This window comes from Athene cunicularia (assembly GCF_003259725.1).
Source record: "Athene cunicularia isolate RWA chromosome 5 unlocalized genomic scaffold, athCun1 chr5_part1, whole genome shotgun sequence".
NCBI lineage: Eukaryota > Metazoa > Chordata > Aves > Strigiformes > Strigidae > Athene > Athene cunicularia.
In genome coordinates, this window is record NW_020799101.1 from 24,302,335 (window position 1) to 24,325,087 (window position 22,753).

Below are 22,753 nucleotides of genomic sequence, written 5' to 3' on the forward strand. Positions count from 1 at the left end.
AGGGGTGGGGGCGGTGGTTCCCCTCAGGCAGCCGCACGGTGCCGTTGCAGATGAGCAGGGCGAGGGCGGACGAGGAGGAGTACTGGCACAGCTCCAAGTTCCGGGCCTTCACCTTCGACGACGAGGATGACGAGCTGTCACAGGTAGGGTCCGACCCTGAAACTGCCGGGGCACCGCGGCCCGGCGTAAGACCCGCCGGACAGGCCCCACCGTGGCTGACTCAGGCCAGGCCTTGGCCCCGCGCTTCGCTGAGGGTCTGTGCTTCCTGGGTGGGGTGGATGCTCGCCTCCTGCCCTCTGTGGAGGCCAGCATGCACTCCTGTCTCGTCCCTCACGTAGTAAGGGGGCAATCTGAAATGTCATTAGGACCGTGGTTCCCTGCCCGTGCACCACACCGCATCTCCTGCTGGTTGAGCTGCCGGTGTTGGTTTCTGTAGGTGTCGGTGGCCGCTGGGTTCCCAGTGGTGAGGAAGGGCTGCTCTGTCTGTTGAACACTTACAGGCATAAAATACCTCCCTCCTCCAGAAGAGCAGCGGAAGCTGAAAAGCTGTATTCAGAGCTCTGAGGGAGATTATTTGAAGGTAATAGGAAATAAAGGGTACTGTGCAACACTGGTGATCTTTATACAAGCTCTTTCTGTTGTCCATAGCTAAAGGAATCCAAACGGGCAGTGAATAGCCTTCGGGATATTGTCGATGATGATGATGATGATGACCTTGAGAGGGTCAGCTGGAGCGGAGAACCTGTGGGAAGTAAGTGCAGAAGTACTGCACGTTATATCCTTGTGATGGAGTTTAAAATTGTGGTTTAAATTTGGTGTTTAGACAAGGTCAGGATTAGCCAGTGCCAAACAGTGAACATTTACATTTGGATCACCCAGAGAACTTCCAAGAGTCCATTCTTTTCCTATGCTGTAGGTTCAGGCTGTTTCTTTTCCCACCCAAGGTCTCTACGTATCGGCTTTTTTTGCTCTATCAGCCTGTCCTAAAATGCGTGTGTTGTGCAGCTGCATAAAAAGAAGGGAAAACTGTCTTGAACAAGCAGGAGAGAGACATGCATTGTTGGCAGCAGCATATGCACATTGATAGCTGTTTTGTCTCTGTGGGAAGAAAAACTATCTTAGTTTTCCAGTGTTCAGGAAGGTATGATCTTATTCTTCTGTAATTTGAGGTAAACTAGGGATTCTCTGTCTTGCTCTGTACCTTTAGAGCAAAGATTATACTTTACCCCATGCAACAACATATAAATGTTGGATGATCTGTGCATTCTTTTATATAAGTCGTAACTAGCTGTACAACATTGCTGAAATCAACCATGTCTGGAGAACAATGTGCAACTGTTTAACAAGCAGTATTACATGAGATTGGGATTCTGTGTGCTGCATCTGCATAGTGCTGAGGGTCAAAGTTATCAAGATGTGCTAGTGCAGAACTGTCCAGGGCACACTTGGTAACGTCCCTGCTGTGCTGTAAGATCTCTCTTTATAGACTGTTTTTCTCTTCTCTGTTATAAATGATCTCTGTCTGCACACAGGTATCTCCTGGTCAATCAAAGAGACAGCCTCCAGCAGCACTAGCTCTCTGGAGGGCCGTGACTCTGGCCTACAGAAGGGCTCTTCCTCATACGCTGCTTTTCCCAAACAAGTTTCCTCCTACTCCTTAAGCAGTCTATTCAAAGGTGAGCTTCCTCATATACAGCATGGACAAATGCTTTTTCCCTCAACAGTGTCAAGGGACAGTTGTGTTATGTAAATTGTCTTCTCTTAAGTGTATTGCAAAACAGGGAAGTGCTGATCTCCCCTCAGTGTGGGAGTGTATCTCTCACTGGTCAGAAACTGGAGACTGTCTTGTGCAAAAGATCGCATGCTCTTGTGGTATGGAAGGGGACTTTGGAGATAATGGCTTAAAAGCCACATTCCACAAGAACAGCAAGGCAGAGCACAGTAAAGTACAGCCATCTGTTTACATGGAGCAAAAGAGCAGGCTACAAAGGGACTGGCTTGACCTTAGTAGCCCTCATTTGATCTCCAGTACTGTAGAGAAGACAGGTTGATTATCCTTTATTTGGAGCTCAGCTGGCTACTGTTGATGTTCAGCAAATGCATGGTAGCAGCAGTGATAGCATTGCTGGTTATGGGGGGAAACACACAGCAGACCATGGGGAGACTTACAGGTTGCAAGAGTTCAGCTCTGTTGTCTCACAGCCAGACAACAAACCAGCTTTTACTTTGTCTCTCTTTCCTTGGGGTGTTTTCTTACTCTCAACTTTGATAATACAGAGATAATAAAAGGCATCCACATCGCAGCCCTGGTGAATGAAGGTGTCCATGCTGCCACAGCCTAAGCAGTGCTGTGTGTTTGAGCCTCTGCTCTGCAGGTAGATGAGTGAATTCAGGCTCTCTAACCTCTCATGGCCTCAGCAACAATAGGGCAGATAGGGCCGGGGTGTGATACAGTCTGTGATGCCACAGGCAACTTCAAAGCCTTAGACTGCAGGCAGGTGAGCCCCAGCTATGCTGCTGTAGTGTGAATCACTGTAGAGTGGCTTGTTATACAGTGGCATAACTGTAGTGCACTGCTTGCAGTCTAGGGTTGTGCTCCCTCTGCAAGAGATGTTGCTGCTGAAGAGACAGTCTCTCATGAGTGTTTGTTTTGATTTCAGGACGAAACAAGCTTCCAAGTTTCCAGTCTCTTTCAGATGGTAAGTTTTGAGACCCTGCCTCATTCTGGGAGAGGTGCAGATTTACATAAACAAAGGCATTTAAACAAAAAAAAGGAACATGTCATCTTCCTTATGTTGCAGAAAGGGAAACTGAATTATGGGTTGTCTGAAAGCCATTCAGCAAAGAAGTGAAAGAGTTGACATGATGGTTTGGGGTAATCTGCTTATGTATGACTGATGACTGTTGGGTTTAGAGCAACTTTGTATTGCCATTTGGTGCTTGAGGTTGGGTCTTCTACCAAGAAAAGGGTGGTTTTGGAAGTGGGTGTGAATCTGGATTTTGACATCCTGCTCAGCTTTGCCTTTCCCTCTCAGCCCTCTCTGACACAGGAGTTAAAAACTACGCCCCGGAGCTGCGCAGACCGAAAGCTGAATACAAGGTGAGCAGCCTGTGTTTGTAGTGTGCTGAGATCAGGGTACTGCCAGGAGAACATCCTTCTCTATTAGTTTCATGGCAAATGATTAATCACTATTTCAGACGGCAGAGGGCAATGCAGGCAATAGGACAGGGAGCTGCAAAATGCAGCTTCACAGTAGCTTAGGTGTTCTCTGCTTTTGCTCAGAAGCAGGGAGCTTTCCTGGGGGTTGAGGTTCCATGTCCCCAGGTCTAGGCAGTAACAGGACTGAGCACATATTCCCTAAAGATACAGACATGCACAGTGCTAACAGAGCTGTCCACACAGATTGACACAGAAACCAATGCCTTTACCAACAGACGCATAAACACAGAACACTCAGGCCTGATCCTGAGCCTCCCCTTTCTGTCTGACCGGAACTGAATTCCACTAGCAGAACATACACACACTCTATGGGTGTCTCCTGTAGTTGGTCTTAGACATCTGGTTTGTTTTGTTTGAAGCCCAGACCCCAATCTCCTCCAGTTGCTGGCACTGGGACCCTTGAGCCCCTAGGGTTCATGATCCCATTCTGGTTCCTGGTACTCAGACTGCTTATTCTACTTAGTGGCTGGTTGAGCTCACTAGCGTTCATATGAACACATAGACTTGGAATAGAAAGCCCACCCACACAGAAGGTGGTTAAATATAGACTTTAATGAGAATATCAGACTGCAGTGATCCATTGCAGGGCTCAGTCAGACTGACACACTAACTAGCCACTTGTTTAAACTTGGCTGGCACTCTGTGCCCCCTTTTACCTCTATTTTCCCATGCTTGCTCCTGCCCAATTAATTTTTATTCCTCCCTTTCCCTGCTTTTTGTCTTTCCCAGAAACTTCCATAACAAGCCCCACACATTTACATAAGCATCTTAAAACATCCCAGGATTCTCTTCCCCTGTGTCCATATTAAGTTCTGTGCCTCTTTAGGGTTACATGGTGTTTGGGGAAAGTTTCTTTAGTTTACTGATCTTGGAAGGTTTTATACAACAGATAGTGGCCTAATTGGTCTCATTTGATGGTGGTGAAGAGTGGCCAAGTCAGTGTGCTCGCATTGCACTGACTAGGTTACTGGGTTTTCTCCACCTGTCCTTAGCCATCTAATCTTCACCAGACTGGTGTGTTTGTGTTGATGAGCCATTAATCACATAACCTAGCAGGCAGCACTTCCTGAAAGCGCAGCAGGAGAAAGAAGTGTGTCCTGGTATGTTCTGTTGTGTGCCTGCAGAGGCAGTGAAGCAGGAAGGAGAAGGATACAGCCCCTTAAAAGCAGACAGGAGTATTTGAAGTGGGATGGAACAAAGAAGGGAGAGTTAGTGGTAGCTTTGAACCCGGGTCCTGACAGTGACAGGATGAGGAGCTGCCTCTGGCCAAAAGTGCTAGAGGGAACCCTGGTGCTCAGGATATTGGACACTGACTTGAGACGCGTGTGCAGTGGTCCCCTAATGAGACTGGGTCAGCCCTTTTTTCTTTAGATTTGGGCTTTCAATAAATCTCCAATGAATTTAAAATTCAATATCCTTATTGCTGGTTCTGGTTACTCCCTTCCTCTGGCTCTTTTGAGGCAGAAGGCTGAATTACAACTGCTGGCTCGAGTGTCTCACAAAGACTTAGACGCCTTCTTGGAGTCTGGGCTCAGGGGTGGCTTGAGCCACTGCTGCTTTTTATCCAGTGCTTCCAGATCATAGTGTCTGCAGGGGAAGAACTTTGGTCATTGCAGCAGCGGTAGCATATTACTTTAGGATGGTCTCGCTGCAAGCTTCAGTGCTCTTGTCACATTGTACTAGTCCTGTGTGACTCTCCAGGCACTTGCCTGAGGCTGTTGTCCCTGCATTCTCCCCACTGCTGTGGAAGGCTCATCAGGAGAAGTGTGTCTGAATTGTAACAAAAAGCTGACTCCTTCCCCTTCAGTTTTGGGTTTGTCAATTTTGCATATGTTTTGTTTGTCCTTCTGAAAGCAACCTTGGAGCTTAATTTGCAAGGAGGACAATCTATTGAAATGCACTTATGAAGGACAGGATGACAGACCTTCATCAGGCAATGGAAAGACTCTGTGTTAACATGTGAGCCTCTAGCTTCCCTCCCCACCAGCATGCAGAGTCTGAGGGCCTGGCATCTACACCTGAATTGCTGTAGGGACCCATCCTACTAACAACCACCCTGGAGCAGCTGAATGACAAGTCTGAGAAGCTACCTGTGGGCCATCACTCTAATCCAGCACAAGTGGAAAGCAGTTTGGGGACTGCTAGCATGATCTGGCCTCTTGAGGCTCAAGAGCTCTTTATTTTTCTTGTGGCAGGATTACAGCAGTGATTGGAGCCCCAAAGATACAGTCAGGCGAATGCAGAGGGGCAAGGTAAGGACTTTCCACTCCCACCTGCTTGCAAGAGATGGAGGGTGGGTGGCCCTAAAGGAGCAGGGAGGGGATCTGTGTTGCTTGCAGCATCTGGCAGGGACAGTGCTCTGCCTGTCTGCTGCTTTGCCAGGATCACACTAGCACAGGAGCAGCACGAGACCTTCAGGGTTTTGTTGCATTTTTTACTTGAGTCATCCCCTCAGCTAGGCTCTGACAGGAGGTGTCTGTACTGCTGTGTCCCTCTCTACCCTTTCTACTTCCTTGTTTGGCTTTTGGAAAAAATCTGAGAGCATGGGGCTTTAGTTCCCTTCTTAGTTAGTGGCAAATGGAGGGAGGAAGACAGAAGCAGTCTTGGTTACACTGGAGCTGGAATCTTAGTCTCAGCTGCCTCTGTTTGCAGTGAGCAAACAGGAAGCTTGTGGTTTTACTCTGCATGTGTTTCCTCAAAGGCTGAGGTGAACTAAAGGCTGAGAGAAGGCACAATTATTGGGTAAGAGGAAGGGAGGAAGAGTCTTACAACTATTTTTCTGGTGGAAAGGGCCCTGCAGGGTTCCCTCCTTCTGTCAGGACAGGTGATCTGTGGTGTGCAGGGAAGTTTTGCTTTGTTACAGGCGTGTTTGTGCTGAATGTACAAAGCTGTCCTAGCCTGGGCAATAACGAAGGCCAACTCTGCAACGCCTGTGGACAGATTCGCATAACCCATATGGTTTCAGCTGAATGAGAAATTATCTGCTGTTTGGGAGGACAGTTATTCATGTTGCTGAAGGGCTCATGGGGAGGAATAGGTAGTACCCTGGGGGTTGGTTCAGCCTGGGGATTGTCTGAAGTCCCGTATGCCTACTTATACCTCTTCTATCTCCAGGTCTGCTCTCTAGAGAGATTTCGCTCCCTGCAAGACAAGCTGGTGCTCTTGGATGAAGCTGTGGCAGGGCATGATGGGAATGTCATTACAGCTGTGAGTTCTGCTGGGGCCACATAGGGCTGGGACTTCCTTGGTGACCCCAAGAAGTGTAAAAAAAAAAAAAAAAGTGTCAGAGTTTAAGACTGGGGAGTTCCATATTCCTGCTGGCTTTCCTGCCATTCTGCAGAACTCATATCAGGTTAATAACAAGGCACCTGGTCTTTCAGCCTTACTGATCTTTGCAGCAACTTCTTGAAGGCCAAGGTTTAATCTGTTCATTGCAGCACAGAAAAATTGAGGGGTCTCTCCAGTTTATCCGACTTCCAAACCACCAGGCAGCAAATGGGACTGTGTCAGAGCTTCCCTCATCCAGGTCTTTTATGCCCTTGGATCTGTCATGGAAAGGTTTTTCTTTGTAAATCTTGATCTCGCTTATCTAAGCACCAGAGTAGAAGCTTAGGCAGGCACCCAGGCAGCTGTGGCCTTGGCTCACTGCATGTCCTGTGTCTGGTGGGTAGCAGAATTCAGTTAAGTGCTTTCTGTAAGAGATGAGTCTTCAGAGGCCCTTTAGAAAAGCTTCGCCAGGGCTTGACCAGTTTGCTGTCTGTCTGTCTTAATTCTGGTGAAGACTGATCTGGTCAGCTGAGAGCTGCCTCTCTGTGCTCACAGGTCCTGATATTCCTGAAACGGACACTAAGGAGAGGTAAGTGTGACTGGGGCCAGGATTTCTATTGTGCGTTTCAGTTAAGGGCAGAGGAGCTAGTTGTTTCACTATTTGTAAGTCACAAAGAGAGCATCTGGGATATTGGTACTTTACTGATCATGAAATATTTTTTCAGTGAGTATAATGGGGGAGGTGTGTGATGATGCCCACAGAGGCCCCAGAGAGGAGCCTTAAAGCAGTGGTAGGTGGTAGTGGTGATGGGGTGAATGAAAATTAATCTGTAGGGGAGCACGCTGCCATGATTGTAGTTGGCAGCCTAGTGAACAGGCTCTTCTGTGCTCTAGCCTCTAAGGCTGTGATTTGAGATGGGGTAAGGTTGTTGAATCCTGCCAGTGGCTTGCAACTCCATGTGCCATGCTTAACCCCCTCTGGTTTGGTAGTGCTTACTTGCTTTACCCACTTGTACATCTCTCTTACTCTTGCAGAGATCTTATTTCGGGAGCTGGAGGTGCGGCAGGTGGCCTTGTGTCACCTGATCCATTTCCTCAAAGAGGCGGGTGAGCAGAAGTTGCTTCTGGATCTGCTCAGGTGAGGCTCTTTCCCAGCCTTGTGGCAGGGCTGAGCATGCTGCTGGGAACCTGCCTACAAGTTAATGCTCACTCATTCCCTTTTGCAGGTTCCTAGACAGGACTGAGGAAGTTGCTGTGAGTATTCCCAGGAGCAGAAGCTCCCTTTCCTCAGTGAAGAGGGAGCATAGTAGGCAGGGGGAGGCTGGCTGCAGGGTGTGTGGTAGTCAGGAAAGAGCTTTGCATCCCCATTTTGCCCTCTGGAGTCCTATATCTCCCAAATCCTTGAGAACAGACTGTGATGCTTTTCCCTCTCCCTCCAGCTGTCCCAGTACCGGGAGCATTTGAACATCCAGGATGTAGAAAAAAGGAGGGAATTTCTGAAAGGCTGCATTGGGTAAGAAAAAATGCAAGAGGGTGGGAGGAAAGCTGGTGTTTCATAGAAGGTGGTAGTAAAGAAAATTAGACCTCTATCCCAGTGCCACAGCTTATGTAGTTTGAGAGCTGATGTTGGCTTTGCCTCAGTGGGAGTGGGGTGTTGGGGACACAGTGTAGACCAGAGAGGAGGAATTTGTGGTCATCACTAGTCCAGCAGCTTTTGCTGCTTAGTTGGGGGCAAAGATGTTTCAGAGAGCTTCTGATCATTAACATTTCAGGTTGTAAAGGATGAAAGCTTGGGTGCCTGAGCACTTGGGGAAATTGGTAGCATCAACTTTAGGTTGTTCTGTGAGAGATGCCACATAATTTTTCTTTATCTGGAGCCTCTCTAAGAGAGGGGAGCAGGGCAGGAGCTTGAGTACCTACTAGCCACTCAGGTTGAGAAGAATGGGAGGCGTTCCCCACATCTCTGTCTGTGGGGAGCATGTTTGGTAGAGAAGAGCATCCTTCTAAATGTACTGTGTTAAGGGCTCCTTCCTCCCTGTCTGGCCAGGCTGCCGTTTTCAGCTGAGGATACCTCCCACATCCAAGACCATTATACCCTCTTGGAGCGACAGATCATCATTGAGGTATGAAATCTTCCCTACTGATCAGGAGATGACTGGGGCTAGCTGCAAGATCTCTGTCTGTCCCTAACTTATACCACTTTGGATCTAATCGGCCTGCCCTGGCTAGTGTAGTTTAACTGCTTTCCAAGCTGCTGTGCCAGGTACATGTGTGAAATACTTCATGGCATGTTGAGGCTGTGCAGTGCTATCACAACACTCTCTGCAGGTCTCTTACCAGGCAGTTAGGTCAGGCAGTTGCCCTGGCTCATGTTCACCCTCTGTCTTCCTGTTTCCGCAGGCCAATGACCGGCACTTGGAGACAGCTGGGCAGTCAGAGATATTTCGGAAATACCCTCGCAAGGCCTCAATTCTCAACATGCCACTAGTAACCACCCTCTTCTATTCCTGTTTCTACCACTACACAGAGGCTGAGGTGAGGATGATGTGGGAGAAGAAAAGGGTTACATCTCATCCCTGTAGCCCTCAATGTGTGGGGTGGTTCAGCTGGGGCATGTTAAGGAAGGAAGGTAAGCAGGTCATATTTCATCCCTCAGAGATACCTAGAGAAACTTAGCTCCCCTTGTCCATCTGGGACCAGTTTGGAGGGGGTTTTTTGTCCTCTAAAATGGGAAATTCAACCTTGGACAGCCTATCAGGGAGTTGCCTCCTAGGAAGCACTGTCTTTTATTTCTGGCTCCAAGTAGCCAGAATTGGCCCTTAATCCCATGAGGCGTGTGTGATACTGATCTTGAAGTGCTGGAGGTGTACCAGTTGAGGATGTAGGGGAAACCAAACCAGAGAGCTGATGGGGTGGGACAGTTCTCTTCTGCCAGCTGTTTCCTCCTGAGGCACTGACACAAGCAAAAAGCAGGGAGACTCACCCTGTGTGAGGCAAATGCCTTACAGCGGGTATCTGAATCTCTTCTGTGGCCTACACTGCTGAGTTTTCACTGAATTGTCTGCTCTCTCCAGGGAACATTCAGCAGCCCGACCAACCTGAAGAAGACATTTAAGGTATGTGAGTCTCCTGCTATTCTGGCAGCACTGGCTGAAAATATGGGCAGCCAAATTATATTTAGTGAGGGGCTGGGTAGGAGTTTGAAGTGCTCAACACTGAGATAGGGAGGGAGTCATGGCATCCTCCTCGAGCAGGGCCATTCTGGAGGCTCAGAAAGGCAAATGGGAACCATGTGGAGGCTTTCACTGGGTGCACCCTGACTGCAGCAGCACTTGCAAATCCCTTCCTCCTGCTCTCTGCAGTGCTGTTCCTGGCCTCAGGCAGCATCTCACCTTGCCTGGCTGTTGTGGGTCCTGACAGGGCTAGGGGCAGGTGCCATTCCTGTTCAACCCACTCAGGCCTTCTGAGCTGTGCTAGTGCTCTGACTACAGCTTTCTGCCTTGCAGATTCCTGATAAGCAGTATGTGCTGACTGCCCTGGCTGCCCGTGCCAAGCTGCGAGCCTGGGATGATGTGGATGCCCTCTTCACCACCAAGGTGGGCTGTGGAAAGCCTTGCTGGGGACTCACTTGCAAGTACTGATATCTACTACTGATAACAGGCTTGTTGTGGAATTACCAGACAGACTGGTTTTATTTCAGCAGGGCCCAGCACCTCTGCTGCAGGGTGTTGTAATATGTTCCTCCTCTCCGTAAGAGCTCTGCTGGGCCTGGCTTGGCTGCAGCAGCAAGGTCAGAGAAGGAGGCTGCCCTTACCAAAGGGTTCACAACCAGCCAGCACCCAGCCACAGCACTGGCTCTGGTGTACGTTGCTGCCACTGGGGGAAAATATTTTCCTGTGGCTGGAGGGGTTGCCCTTTAGCATTATCATAGGGTTTGGCTCTCATTTCAGAACTGGCTGGGCTACACCAAGAAGAAGGCACCTATTGGGTTCCACCGGGTGGTGGAGATCTTGCAGAGGAACAATGCTCCTGTGCAGGTGAGTAAGGAACCACTGCTTATGTCCTCCTGATCTTCGTTGGGATTTGGGGTGTGGATGATTCCCCAAATGAGCTGCTTCCTAGCTGGGAGTGGAAGATGAGCTTGCCAGGCTGCTGGCACTGCCGAGTGGGTGCAGCACTCAGCTGAGCAACCCGTGCATCACCAGCAAGCATGGGGGGGTAGCGAGGGCTGGGTCCTAGGGCTGACTGCAAGAGGGACAGCAGGACTAGAGCTGTCTGGGAGCTCTCTCTCCCACAGTGCATTGCAACCTTTGTTTGCTACATCAATTTTTCTTACGCTTAATCTGGCTGGCAATGGTTAACCCAATCCATAGGAACGAGGTAGCCTAGGACTCTGAGCTTTGTGAGCAAAGCTTTCCTGCCTCTGGGATCCCGAGCAGTCTTGTCCTGGTCACTTGTTGCCTTAGGAAGGAAGGGGTCAAGTCTGTGTGACCAGCGACCTTGAAAGGCTTTGTGACTGGGGTGAGAGAACGAGGCATGAAGTACATGCAGAAGGCAGCTGAGACACCCTTCCCTCGCAGGTGCTGGAGGAGTATGTGCGCCTGGTGGAGGATGTGGAGACACGGTTGAATCTTGCCACCAAATACAAGTGCCATGATGTTGTCATTGAGGTAGGTCACTGCTGTGTGCGTGAAGAGATGGGAGAAGAGCCTGTTTTTGCTCCCTAGCTTTCCTGCCATGTGCCACTGCTGTCACGTGCCTTGTGGTGTTTGCTTATCACTGTGTGCTGGGAGCGGTGATGTGGTGCACGGTAGAAGTCAAGTGAGCCAGGAGAGGCTCCTGGCATTTGTGCTGTGGAATTGTGCTGTGGTGGAAAGTTGAGGGGGCTTGAAGAGTTGCCCTGCTCATCTGTGGGGCACCATCTAACTGTGGAAGTGTCCTCTTCACTCAGCTGGGTGCTGGTTTTGCTGTTTATCTAGACCTACAAGGATCTAAAGGATCGCATCCAGCTGACAGCATATAAATGCAAAGTGGAGCGAGGCTCTGCAGAAGAAGAGAAGATAAACAGCATTCTCAACAACATGGTAAGAAACGCCTGCTTTTTCTTCCAGGGAGTCTCATCAGAAACAGCTGTAGATCAGGTAAAAGGGCATGGCTGTCCTACATACCTTTTATCCCTGCTGGGAAGCTAACCTTATTTTTGGGGTTGCATTCAGGGTAGGAGTGAAGGGTGAAACTGATAGAAATACCACCCTCTAGCCATAGTTGTCCTTGTCAGGGATTGGGACTCACTAACTCATCCCCTGAGGGAACTGTGATTAGCACCAATGTTAGTCACATCTCTTTCTCTCTCTTAGCAAATCCGATGGAAGAACTGAGCACTGCTTGGGCGTGGCCTTGCCAGTGAAAGAAGAAACTGCAAAACCCAGTCCAGTGCCAACAGAGCAACTCTGTTACTACTCATTGCATGATTAACGTTCATCAGTGACAGTGGGTGTCCGTGGCTTGTGGGACAGTGGCATTCGGGCTGGTTGAAGGCAGCTGCTCCAATGTAGCCAGCAAAATTATGGTACTGATCCACCAGGGTTGATTCTTTTTGGAATCTGATTCTACTTGACTTGGCTGTAAGCCAGGCACCACTTTTGTTTATGGAGGGAAGTTGCTGGGCACAGCAATGTTACATTTACTCTGGATGGTGCCTGAACTTAATCTCACAAGAAGAACAGTTCAGTCACACTTAGGGGTCTTCCCACCAGACAGTGCTGACCAGTCCCTGTAACACTCAAGCTGGCTTGGGCATCACCAGCCATGGCTGTGGCTGGAGTAAAGTCTACCGGACTGTATTCTCCCTGCATCAGAGAGCGTGCTGGGGGAGAGGACCAGCAGCACCTCAAAGCTTGGGGTTTTTGTTGGTTTTTTCTGGCTCAGCCTAGAGAAAGAGGTGTTGTATGAACTCCTACAGAGAGCCAGGACAGCAGCCTCTGCCAGTATCCTCGTGTGGGCACTCTGCAGCTCTTGGAAGATCCTTTTATCAGGGAAGAAGAGGCACCTGGTGTGCGGAGCTGGTCAGAGCCCTGCTGGGTTGGATGGAGAACAAGGAGGGACCCCTCTCAGTTGGCACAAACCTGTTGACCCTAGCAGTTCTTTTCTCTTGAGAGTGTTACACCGGGAAGGATTGAATTGCACTTTCTCAGAAACACAACTCCTCAGGCAACTGCTGGCTTCATCCTTCCAGACCTCACTTCAATTCCTTAAATAAAGCTGTCTCTTTCTCCTTGGGCTGTTTATTTCCATCCTGCACTGAGCACTTTGTAACTCTGTGTGCTAATCCTGAGCAATTTATCACACCTCCCACAAAGTAAGTATGCAGGGTGTTTTCTCATGTCCTGAAAAGCACAGTGCCTGTCACCATGGAGTGGCTTTGCTTGCAACAGTACCTTATTTCCTACTTTAAATGCCAGCAGCACAGTTGAGTTAATTTTAATGTAGGAGAGTTTGCTGCCTCAGGGGTGGTCACGCAAAGGTGAAGGTTATATGTAGTGATGTACCACTCTGAGGCAGGTTTGGGTTCCAGCCTCCCTGCTGCACTGTGCACTCCTTTTTTTTTTTCTGTTGGTGTTTATTGTTTTTTCCTCACAGAATTGTTTAGGTTGGAATTGTTTAGCTTGATCACTTAGTCTACTCCTGCTCAAGCAGAGTCACCTAGAACAGGCAGACCAGGACTGTGTCTGTCTGGGTTTCCAGTATCTCCACAGCTGGAGATGACTCAGCTTCTCTGGGCAACCTGTTCCTGAATTTGACCACCTTCACTGTCAAAAAGTGTTTTCTTGTCTTCAGATGGTCTTTCAACATTTCAGTTTGTGCCCACTGCCTCTTGTCATCACTAGGCACCACTGGAAATAGTCTGGGTCCCTTTTCTTTGTTCCCTCTCATCAGATACTTAAATTTGTAAGATCCACCCTGAGCCTTCTTCAGGCTGAACAGTCCCAGCTCTCAGCCTCTCATACAAGAGATGCTCCACTCTCTTAGTCATCTTTGTGGCCCTTTGCTGGACTGTCTCCAGTATGTCCATGTCTCTTTTGTACTGAAGAGCCCAAAACTGGACACGGCATTCTGGATTTAGAGGGGAAGGTTCACCTTCCTTAATGTGCTGGCAACATTCATCCTAAGGCAACCCGGGATGCTGTTGGCCAGGGTTAGGTTTGCTGCCAGGCTCTCCTACATGCTCCAGGCCAGGACATTGCTGGGTTGTAGGAGTTGGAATGGTGTCACTGGCTGGGATTTATGTCAGGGAGCAGTGGGAGAAGCTGAACATACCCTTGGAGGAATCTGATGAAGCCATAAAATAAAACCTGACACCTGTGTTCTCCAAGCATTCATCCTGGAAGCCTCTCTTGACCACTGATAGAGGTGTGTATGGAGGTGTAAATCCAGCCACAGGGGACCTGTGAGCTGGCTGTGCCCACAGATCCCCTGACCTCAGGGTGCAGTTTGCAGGATGCAGTGCTTCTGACCTGTGGGTATCAGCACTGCCAAGGTCCCAAGCAACGCAGGACCACTCATAACAGAAAATACTGATGTGCCACATGGGATGGGGTTAGCGATTTAGCAGAGCATGCTGTTGTAGAAAAGATCTTTATTTGATTGGAAACCCACTCTCTGCCAAACATTAATTTAGTTGTTTGCTTTTTCTAACCAATCCCATCTGAATGGTGGAGACATTAATCCTGTTTTTTGAGCGTTGGCTAGTTTAAGGCCCATTTTAGTTTAGTCCCCCCATTTTTGTGGCTCTTCAAAATTCCCCTTGTCATTTGCCAAGAGCCTGGTTGGTGACTGAGACTCCAGGTTGTTAAATATTCACCCAACAGAGAAAACATATCCCCAGATGAGCAGCAGTGCTGAAACAGAGACACCCCTCTCCTTGTTTCATGGCTGCATGGTCAGTTGTAGCAGACAAGCTTTGTGCTGGGCTCTGAGGGCCCAGCCAGGAGAGGAGATTGGCCCACAGCAGTACAGTAACTGTTTGCATAGAAACTGTCAACTGCTCTGTAAACTCTTATATAAAACAAGACAAGTGGGGAGAACAGTCCTCCAGGGAGATGTTTGGAACAATAAAATCCTCTTTCTAATCATCTCGGGGCAGAGAGGAAGCAGGGATTATTAAATGGCTTTTTATAGATCTTGAAAACTAGCCAGAACCCAAGGCTCGGCTGTTTCAGCTAAAGGCTTTAAATCAGACTGTGTGAACTGGGGCCAGGCAGCTGAGCTCTCTGTATGTTTACTTCTGGCAGAGAGGCTGTCTGCTTTGTGTCACTCTGCTGCTGCCTTTTGCCATGTAGGAACAGTGATGGGCAGCAGCCATGTCCCTCTGTGCTACTTTGGGCAGCAGGCAATGGTCCCAGCCTGGGAGCAGTGGTTTGTGTTTCACCTGCATGTGGCAGAGCACAGGTAACTGTGCTGCTGGTGCCCAGAGGTGCTGGTCAGTCACGTGTGTTCCTTCTATGGGCTTCGAGTTCCTTTCTTGCTTATCGCAGCAGACCTAAAGAAGCAGGGGCTTGTGTGCTTTTACAAAAGTGCTCCGCTGGTGGCCTGGGAGGACATTGTGTTCCTCTGCTGTCTCCCACCACATGTGCTGTCTGTTCCATCGTTCAGCCTGCCATCCAGAAACCCTGCATTGTGTCCAGACTCGTCACTGCCATCCCTCTCCTCAGGTAAAATGGACCGTGTTATTTCAGAGCCTGGATGTACTGCCATATTTTGGGACCTCATGGGACAGAGTGCATCACGTGCTCTGGCTGAGCCGAAACACAGCTCTTACTGCCTCTCACAACTTTATTGTGAAATGTCTTTGCAAACCTCATCATGGTTGGTCACTTCCCCAAGTCCCTAACTGCTGGAGACACAGGAACACTCAGAGTTTCAGCTTTGTGTTTGTCTAGAGGAAGTTTTAGACTTTGTGGCTATAAATGTGAAAACATGATCAAAAGGAGTCAAGGTTGCTCCAGATCAAACACAATGCCAGCATTGAAACCCTTCTCCTGCCAGGGCCTCAGATTATCGCTGCAAGATAACCTGTTGTGAGACAGCTCAGGAAACAAGGTGCAAAGGAGCACTCTGCAGTCTTCATGGTCGAAAAAGCAAACACAGTGCATTGTATTGCACTTTAAGCTGCTGCCCTAGCTCTCCTGAAGGCTCCAAGTGCAGGGGTATGACCTCTACCCCCTGCTCCTGATGCCTGGGGGTACCCATCCCCTGTGGTCAGGCCGGTTCCTGGCCTTCTGCCAAGGTGACCAGTGAGGGGCCAAACGTGATGCTGCTCTTCAGTGCTATGGGCAAGGCTGTTTACTAGTAAAAGGTCTGCAAGTCCTGCAAAGGGTAACTGCTTCCTCCTTACCAGCTAAACCCAGTTCCTCCCCCATCAGCTAAACCTGGGTGATGCTGGCTATTGATTGCAGGGCTGAGGAAGGGCAAACAAGTAGTGGGGATCCAGCTGGAGATGAGAGAGGCGAGGAAAAGATAGACCTTGCTTGAGGGAATCTGCCTGCAGTGGGGAGGGACCTGGACCTTGTCACATTTCTGTGCCACTGCAGATGTGGTATGACCTATGTACACTGGGGGAGAGAGTGCAAGGAATGATTTTTACACATTTTTACACTTTAAAAAAAAAGCAACCAGACCACTGCATGGCAAAATTAACAATCCTACCATGGCCATCTCTCCACTGGCAGTGTTAAGGCCCATGAATTAATTTTAACACAAAGCAATGAGGATCAAGTAGGAAGAACCCGACTCAGTGGTTAAGATGGCTGTTGGAAGGGAGTCATTATAAGAAACAGTAATGGGATGAATCCCAGCAGCTGTTGACTCAGCCATGGCTGGTGCAGTGGGATACTCCCTGTGGCTTTCTCCGAGTTTTCCTCATGCAGGGCCTTAAAATGTCACAATCCCACCCACGCTGTGCAATCACTGCCAGCTCTGGGCAGTAGCAAGCCTAGGCACTCCAGGAGAATCCCCCCCCTCTCCTTCTCTGTCTCTCCCTCCTCCCTCATTCTGGCCACCTCTTCTTCCAGGCTGAAGCATCTCCTTCTCTGCAGTACTGGTGCTCTGGCCAGGAGCCTTCCAATGAGTGGGGGGTCAAAGGAGACAGTCCCAGCCATGCTGCGAGACCCTGCTGCTGCAAAGGCAACGTGTACCTGCAGCTCCCAAGGTAAAAACTCGCTTTTTTCTTATACTTGGCAGCAGCTCTTCTAAGGAGTTGCACTCGGTGGTTCCCCTGCCTTTATGATTCAAGGCTGGGTCTGGTGTGTGATAATTTTATTAGTTCGAGTGTAGTGTGGGGAAGAAAACCTTCCTAGAGAAATCCTGCCACTGTACAGCTGAACCTGGAGTGCATGGAAGGGAGCAGTCATGCACCAGCAGTGGGGGGGCAAAATGAAGCACTATGTGCCTCCTTCACCAGTCTCTCTGATTAGTGCCCTGGGGGGTCACCCTTTCTTTCAGGAGCACTGCTTTCCATGTACCTGCCACCAGTTTCTAAACAGCTACCATTTCCCTTCATGAAACAATAGTAGCTCTGAGGCTAAATCAGTGAGCAGGAGCCAAGATATAATTTCTGAGTAAGAACATGGCCCAAACCCCTTTTCTCTTTCCTCAAGCACAACCATTTCCATGGGCATGCTGTTCCTATTGCCAGCTGCTACCTTTGTCCATTGCAATTTCATCATATGCTTCTGTGTGCATTTCTAATTTGTGCGTTGCTGAATGCTCTTAAAGCAGCTATACTGCTCATCAGGCCATGATGGATGAATGGTTATATGTTCTTATATGTAGCCTGTAAAGGACTCCTGTTTACTTGATGAGAATGAGCTACAGAAAACACAAGCGTTACTAGACTCGTTAGTAATAATTTCATCATCCTTCATCTAAAATGATTTTAGATCAGAGGTTTCAAATAAACCAGGTCTGATTGATTGCCAGTGCAATTCTTCACAGGAGTGGGAGATAAGAATCTCTCTTCACACCTGTGTGCGCACTGGTAATTGGCATCTGATTTTGTTTGTCCTACATGGAAAATAAGAATCAATGCTGAATGGCTGGTGGCCATTTTCTACATAGCCTTGAACAGCAGCATGTTGCAGAGCTTACCTCACCAGAAGGTACTGAAGTTACCCAATAACCTCTGATTTCCTGAATGCTGCCCCATCTGTGCAGAGCAGAAAACTTCCTACACATGGTTTGTCTAAGAGTTTTGTCAGTAAAGGTTTTTCCTTGTCAGTGACTCAAGAGGAGTAAGTAAAAGGTTGAAGAGCTTCCTCTTTGCTCTGAAACTTGCCTCATCCCACAGCTGAAGCATGGGCTGTCTTGTTGGGTTGGAAGGTGTGTTGCCCTTAGGACCACATATCAGCCAAGGGAAGCTTGCCTTAGGTGATGTATTAGTATCTAGACCTGGACTATCATACCTGAGTTATTTTGTCCCTAGTTCCTGTTTGGCTACTTAAGAGGGTTGTCTGAAGCCACTGATCAGGACTGGGACATTGGATGCAGAAAAAAAATTTCCTATGGAAACATCTAGAGAGGACAGTTTTTATGGGTAATGAACTTACGGAAGTTTATGAACTAGACTATGGAGGACGTTAAGACAGGGGAACACTGCTTGAGGGAAAGAACTTCTGTTTGTGCAGGACTGTTGTAGAGCCATTAGGCTCAGTTTTGCTCCGCATGGCAGAGTAATGCCTGGAACATTTTAAGTCTGATTGTTTCTCAGAGGTGCAAGAAAGAGTCTCATAGTCAGACACTGAGGAAAATAATTATTTGTTAAATTATTAGCAAGCTGCTTCAGACAGTTATTGCCCATTAAGGTTTCCGTGTGTTTTCTCTTCCCAGAACCTTCCCCTGGTTTGACCTGACAGCTGCACAACTGAGAGAGTGACCCTTTAGCCAGCTGCTAAAAGAGTGAGTTTGTCCAGCACCATCTTGCTGTACTACACCAGGCATCCTTTGGAGACTGACCTACAAAGTAGTGAGGGCTGATCAGCACCAAGACATCTCTTACTTCAGCTGTAGTGGAGCCTGGTGTGACATTTGATGACAAATCTCCATTCTCCATAGCTACTTCCAACATTTTCTCAGAAATTCCAGAGGAAATTGCTGACTATGATTCTAAATCCTCATAAACAATAACGAAGCCCATCGCAGAATGCTTTGCTGAGATCTCATCTCAGCCCCCTTATGGGACTGAGGGGTGCAAGAACCAGCACTGTTCACTCTTGTACTGTTTAAAATATTCCTGGCAATAACCCTATGTACACATTTGCTTCTACAAGCTTCAGTCTCTAGACTGCTCAGCAAACTTGCTTCTCCCTGTCTGCCTGAGTCTTGCTTTATTTTTTTTGCTTATTACATAGTCATCTTGAATTATGAACTGCTTCAGTTTCACTGGGTTTGTGTTGGAGTTTCAATAGAAAACTGAATTACAAAATTAAATTACAGGTATTTTGTAGTGGCTACTGGTTTGGTGTAAATAATTAAACAAGACTGGGCCCAGCCTTTTTAAATTTTGTTAAAAATAATTTTTTTACATGGGGATCTTAATGAAGCCATTGATGCCAGACAAAATTGTAATGATTTAGTCAGGAGCATTTTTTCTGTTGAACCATGTTTTAATCAGCACTTACTTGTACTTCCTTGTTGATCATAATGCACCCCACCACAGCCACCACAGAGTACATCATACTTATTTCAAGGAAAAAGGAGGTAACTGGGTATTCTGTCCAAATCCACCCAGGACAAAGCTTTTTTTAATTCCCTAAATTCTCCAGTTTGCAGTATTCTGTTACGCTTCCTCCCATCATTTATAATGTGTTTCAGTTCTGTTTACTATGATAAACCACTGCCTGCCTCACGGGAAATAATTTCTGTGGTCAGACCAGGGATAGTTGTGCATGTTGTAACTAGGCCCCTTGCTTAATTACGATTGCTGACAGCAGCTGGCATCACACCTGTATACCAGTTATTGTATATGCCATTTATCTTAAATCTGGGCTTTACAGTGAGCCCAGTCTGCAGACACTAAAACCTGAGAGAAATCTATTCACCTGAGCTGCAGGAAAGATTTTTTTCATCACTGGTAATTAAAATATGTCTGTGATTCGGTTTTGGTCTTTTTAATCAACTGTGAAGCAGAAGTGAAAGACAGGCCGTGATACAGTCTGATTTATAGCTTCTGCTTCATTTAGCTCCTGGAACCAAATGAAGGATTGCAGAAAAGTGCCAAGGTGGGGGGGATGTATTTGCTGTAATCAAATGGCTAAGAGCTGCAATGGCCGCTTCCATAATCGGGAGAAGGTGAAACTGTACCATCTTGGACAAACTGCGAGGTAACAAGGGTATATTTTGCTGGTCTTCTTACAAAAGTGCAGTGTGAGTCTCTAATCCTGCTTCTGGGTGCTCTGTGGTACAGTGAGAGCATGCGCTTCTACTCCAGCCTGGGCTTGTTGCAAAGGAGCAGCTGTAGTATAGGGCTCCAATCCTGCTTCTTGGATAATCTGTGAGAAAGTGAGGGCATCTGCTTTCTTTCCTGATCGGGACTTTCGCTCCAGGAAGAGACCCATGCAGTCTCTGTATGGGAGGGTAATGGATCTGTTGAAGAGAGGCTCCTCAATCCCCAGCAACTCTCGCACATGTTGTGAAATCTCCTGAAATACAAACCAAAATACCTGAAATTCTCATTGACAGGGCAACAACTAATAACATTCAATGTCAGAGTAGCAGGAAAAAGAACTGAATTTTTGGAACGGTTTGGAAGTGGCAACTTGTGAGGGGTCTGAGCCCCATGTGACACTGTAGAAGCAGAGCAGACCACTCGTTCTCCAGATTTACTGTGGGGGATGACATTGCATCTGGTCTCTTAGTGGCACAAATAGCACTGCTTTCCTCTTTGCTCTTGCAGAACATGCAAGTTACGGGTGAATGAGCTGGAGTTTTCTGCCTCATGCAAAAACATTGCTGTTTGCTAAGTTATATTGTCAACAACAAAGTCTATACAGAGAAGAGGTGTAAAAACTAATTAAACCGACAAGACATACAGCTCATGAAGAAAAGGATGAGTGACTGGCTATCTGAGCCAGCTGGACCTAGAACTGTCAGTGAATAGAGCCTTACCATTATTTTTGAAGTCACTTCTGAGAATGTAACCTTCTGATTTGACTGAAGCTTCAAAATACAATTCACAAGGCTTTACTGATCTTTCACAGCATTTGCTCAAAACCTTCCCCCAACTTTGACTTGACTCTGAAGAGTGTGATATCAAAAGAACGCCAGACTAGTATCTTCAGTGAGTTTGATATTGAAAATATCAATACAGTGGAACTAAACCGAGCAGTAACTTCACTCGTCCGTGCTGTGTAGCTTCCACATAATTCACTGTGTAGGTCTCTACCAAACTGCCATTTCCCCTAAATTGCAAAAAGTTCCTATCTCACTGAGCTGATGCTATCATGTTTATTTCTATAGCAACTATCTCGGTTTCAGATGTTCACAGCCTTTCATTGATATTTCCTGTTGGGAAGCTGATGTGCCCAGGATTATGGCCATAACTTTGCACCTGCTCTAGTATGTGGTTCCTGAAAGACCCCAGGGACCACATCCTGCTCAGAGCTCTGCACGCTTGGATTCCATCAGAGTAAAGTTCTCTAAACCACAAATAACTAGCAGGATAGGGCATGATCCTCAAGAATATCTAAGTTCCACTGAAGTCTGTGAGGTGTTCCCAATTCGCTTACCAGCTTTGGAAAATGTTACAATCTCATTTCCAAGCTTGCTGCAGTATGCTCGCTATTGCTTATCCTAGACTCAAGGAATTTCAGTTTCTGCGGGAGGAAGAATGGGTTACAGTTGCTACCTCTAACCCATAGTTTAGTGCTTCTCAGCAGTTCAACTACCACCATACATAATTCCTATAACCCAACGTAAGGGTGAGGCTTACAAAGCATATACAATTCTTGCCATCTTCGGTAAGTGCAAAAGACTATAAAGGCTGTATCTGCTTGAACTAGAAATACTCCGAAGGGCTGCTGTCTGAAGAACTAGGCATTGTAATTTGATGCCTTCTCCTGCAACCAACAGGCAAAGTCATGGCACTAGTCAATGGTTTTGGTGGCATATTTTGTTTCAAACAAACAGCTAAGATTGTGCAGCCAAACAGAACTCTGGTGAAATTGCTTTTTCGTTCCCTGATATAAAACAAACAGGTTCATACTCTAGCTATTGGACCATAAAGATTTTTCTCTCTTCCTGATTCTTTGAACTTCTACCTTCGGTCCTCTGGGGAAAGTAACTTTAAATCATGATGCGAAACAAACTATTTGGGTCTGTAAATGCAGCCCTGAGTCTCTCTGTGGTTTCCATTAAACTTGCTTCTTTTCTGAGCCTTCAGGAAGCTTTGGAAGGCTAGACTGTAGCCCTGAACTTCAGTCTAGTTAACTATCAGTGTTTGTTAAAGAAAAGATGTAGGTTTGATAGGAAAATGGCCAATTACATGTTTATAAAATGAGGAAGAGACAGATGCTGTTTGTGTTCAGTGAAGTGTAAAACAAGGAAGTAATAATGAGTTGCCCTTCTGCTGCTTGAGATCAGTGGCTCAACTGCTGCAGGTTAAACCTGACTAGATTTTTAGAAGTTCTACAAATCAGTAAGTGGAAAATTACTGAAAAGAAATTCTGAGGGATATGTAAGAAAGGTGCATGTATCTTGCTAAGCAATTTCATGGGACAAGAGGAGCAACACAGGCTTGAAGAAGGCTAAGCACTTCTGATGTACATATCATGTCCCAGAGAGGATGCCTGCGATCTCCAGCCGGTTAAGGATTTCCACCTGAAAAGCCTCAAGAGATGTAACTGTTTGGCTGAACAAATTTGGTTGTCCAGTTTCAGGGTCACTCTTGGAATAAGCCATCTGCCTGGGCAGACAGGCTATAGCCTAGCCTGCTTGCAAGGAGAACGAGTCAGAGCTGTGCTCCGAGGGGCTGAGGGAGCTCCAGGACCCGCAGCCGGCCGCACCTGCATGTGCCCGAAGTCTGTGACACCCATGGCGGGCAGGTTGGAGCAGTTCGCGAGGATGAGGCGGCGGCCGGTGATGCCGTTGGCCCTGAAGCACTCCTGGGCAGGGAAGCAGAGAGAAAGGCGAGTGGGCCGCGGGTCGCCCTCGGCCACCGCCACCCCCACCCTCGCCACTCGCGCGCACACACACACACACACACACACACACACA

The 22,753-nt window shown here is 47.7% G+C and overlaps 3 protein-coding genes across 3 annotated transcripts; 2 read left to right on the top strand and 1 right to left on the bottom strand.

The window, feature by feature from the left end:
- Positions 1–6: 6 nt before the first annotated feature.
- Positions 7–12,761, top strand: VIPAS39 (VPS33B interacting protein, apical-basolateral polarity regulator, spe-39 homolog). The gene is made up of 19 exons (XM_026849398.1): positions 7–143; positions 649–751; positions 1,533–1,676; positions 2,661–2,699; positions 3,036–3,100; positions 5,416–5,472; positions 6,335–6,427; positions 7,043–7,076; positions 7,523–7,625; positions 7,714–7,741; positions 7,927–8,000; positions 8,535–8,610; positions 8,888–9,022; positions 9,562–9,603; positions 9,994–10,083; positions 10,438–10,524; positions 11,068–11,157; positions 11,467–11,571; positions 11,845–12,761. The coding sequence occupies exons 1-19, from the start codon at positions 51–53 to the stop codon at positions 11,863–11,865; spliced, it is 1,479 nt and encodes a 492-aa protein (XP_026705199.1). The 5' UTR covers positions 7–50; the 3' UTR covers positions 11,866–12,761.
- Positions 12,762–14,919: 2,158 nt separating this feature from the next.
- NOXRED1 (NADP dependent oxidoreductase domain containing 1) lies at positions 14,920–18,796 on the top strand. The gene is given in 10 exon segments (XM_026849269.1): positions 14,920–14,935; positions 15,022–15,114; positions 15,117–15,198; positions 16,249–16,261; positions 16,558–16,629; positions 16,631–16,704; positions 17,565–17,726; positions 17,728–17,775; positions 18,371–18,433; positions 18,435–18,796. Coding segments are annotated over 10 exon segments (849 nt in total). The 3' UTR covers positions 18,661–18,796.
- Positions 18,797–19,092: 296 nt separating this feature from the next.
- On the bottom strand, positions 19,093–22,735 carry SAMD15 (sterile alpha motif domain containing 15). The gene is made up of 2 exons (XM_026849528.1): positions 22,543–22,735; positions 19,093–20,181 (listed from the first exon to the last, which is right to left on the bottom strand). The coding sequence occupies exons 1-2, from the start codon at positions 22,570–22,572 to the stop codon at positions 19,915–19,917; spliced, it is 297 nt and encodes a 98-aa protein (XP_026705329.1). The 5' UTR covers positions 22,573–22,735; the 3' UTR covers positions 19,093–19,914.
- Positions 22,736–22,753: the final 18 nt, after the last annotated feature.

What these genes read in the sequence shown, in the direction of transcription:
- SAMD15 (XM_026849528.1), bottom strand. Translation starts at nt 22,572, where the DNA reads ATGGGTGTCACAGACTTCGGGCACATGCAG. An exon ending in CAGACTTCGGGCACATGCAG is followed by an intron (nt 20,182 to 22,542) that starts GTGCGGCCGGCT and finishes TTTGTATTTCAG; the next exon opens with GAGATTTCACAACATGTGCG.
- VIPAS39 (XM_026849398.1), top strand. Translation starts at nt 51, where the DNA reads ATGAGCAGGGCGAGGGCGGACGAGGAGGAGTACTGGCACAGCTCCAAG. An exon ending in GAGCGGAGAACCTGTGGGAA is followed by an intron (nt 752 to 1,532) that starts GTAAGTGCAGAA and finishes GTCTGCACACAG; the next exon opens with GTATCTCCTGGTCAATCAAA. An exon ending in TTGCTTCTGGATCTGCTCAG is followed by an intron (nt 7,626 to 7,713) that starts GTGAGGCTCTTT and finishes TCCCTTTTGCAG; the next exon opens with GTTCCTAGACAGGACTGAGG.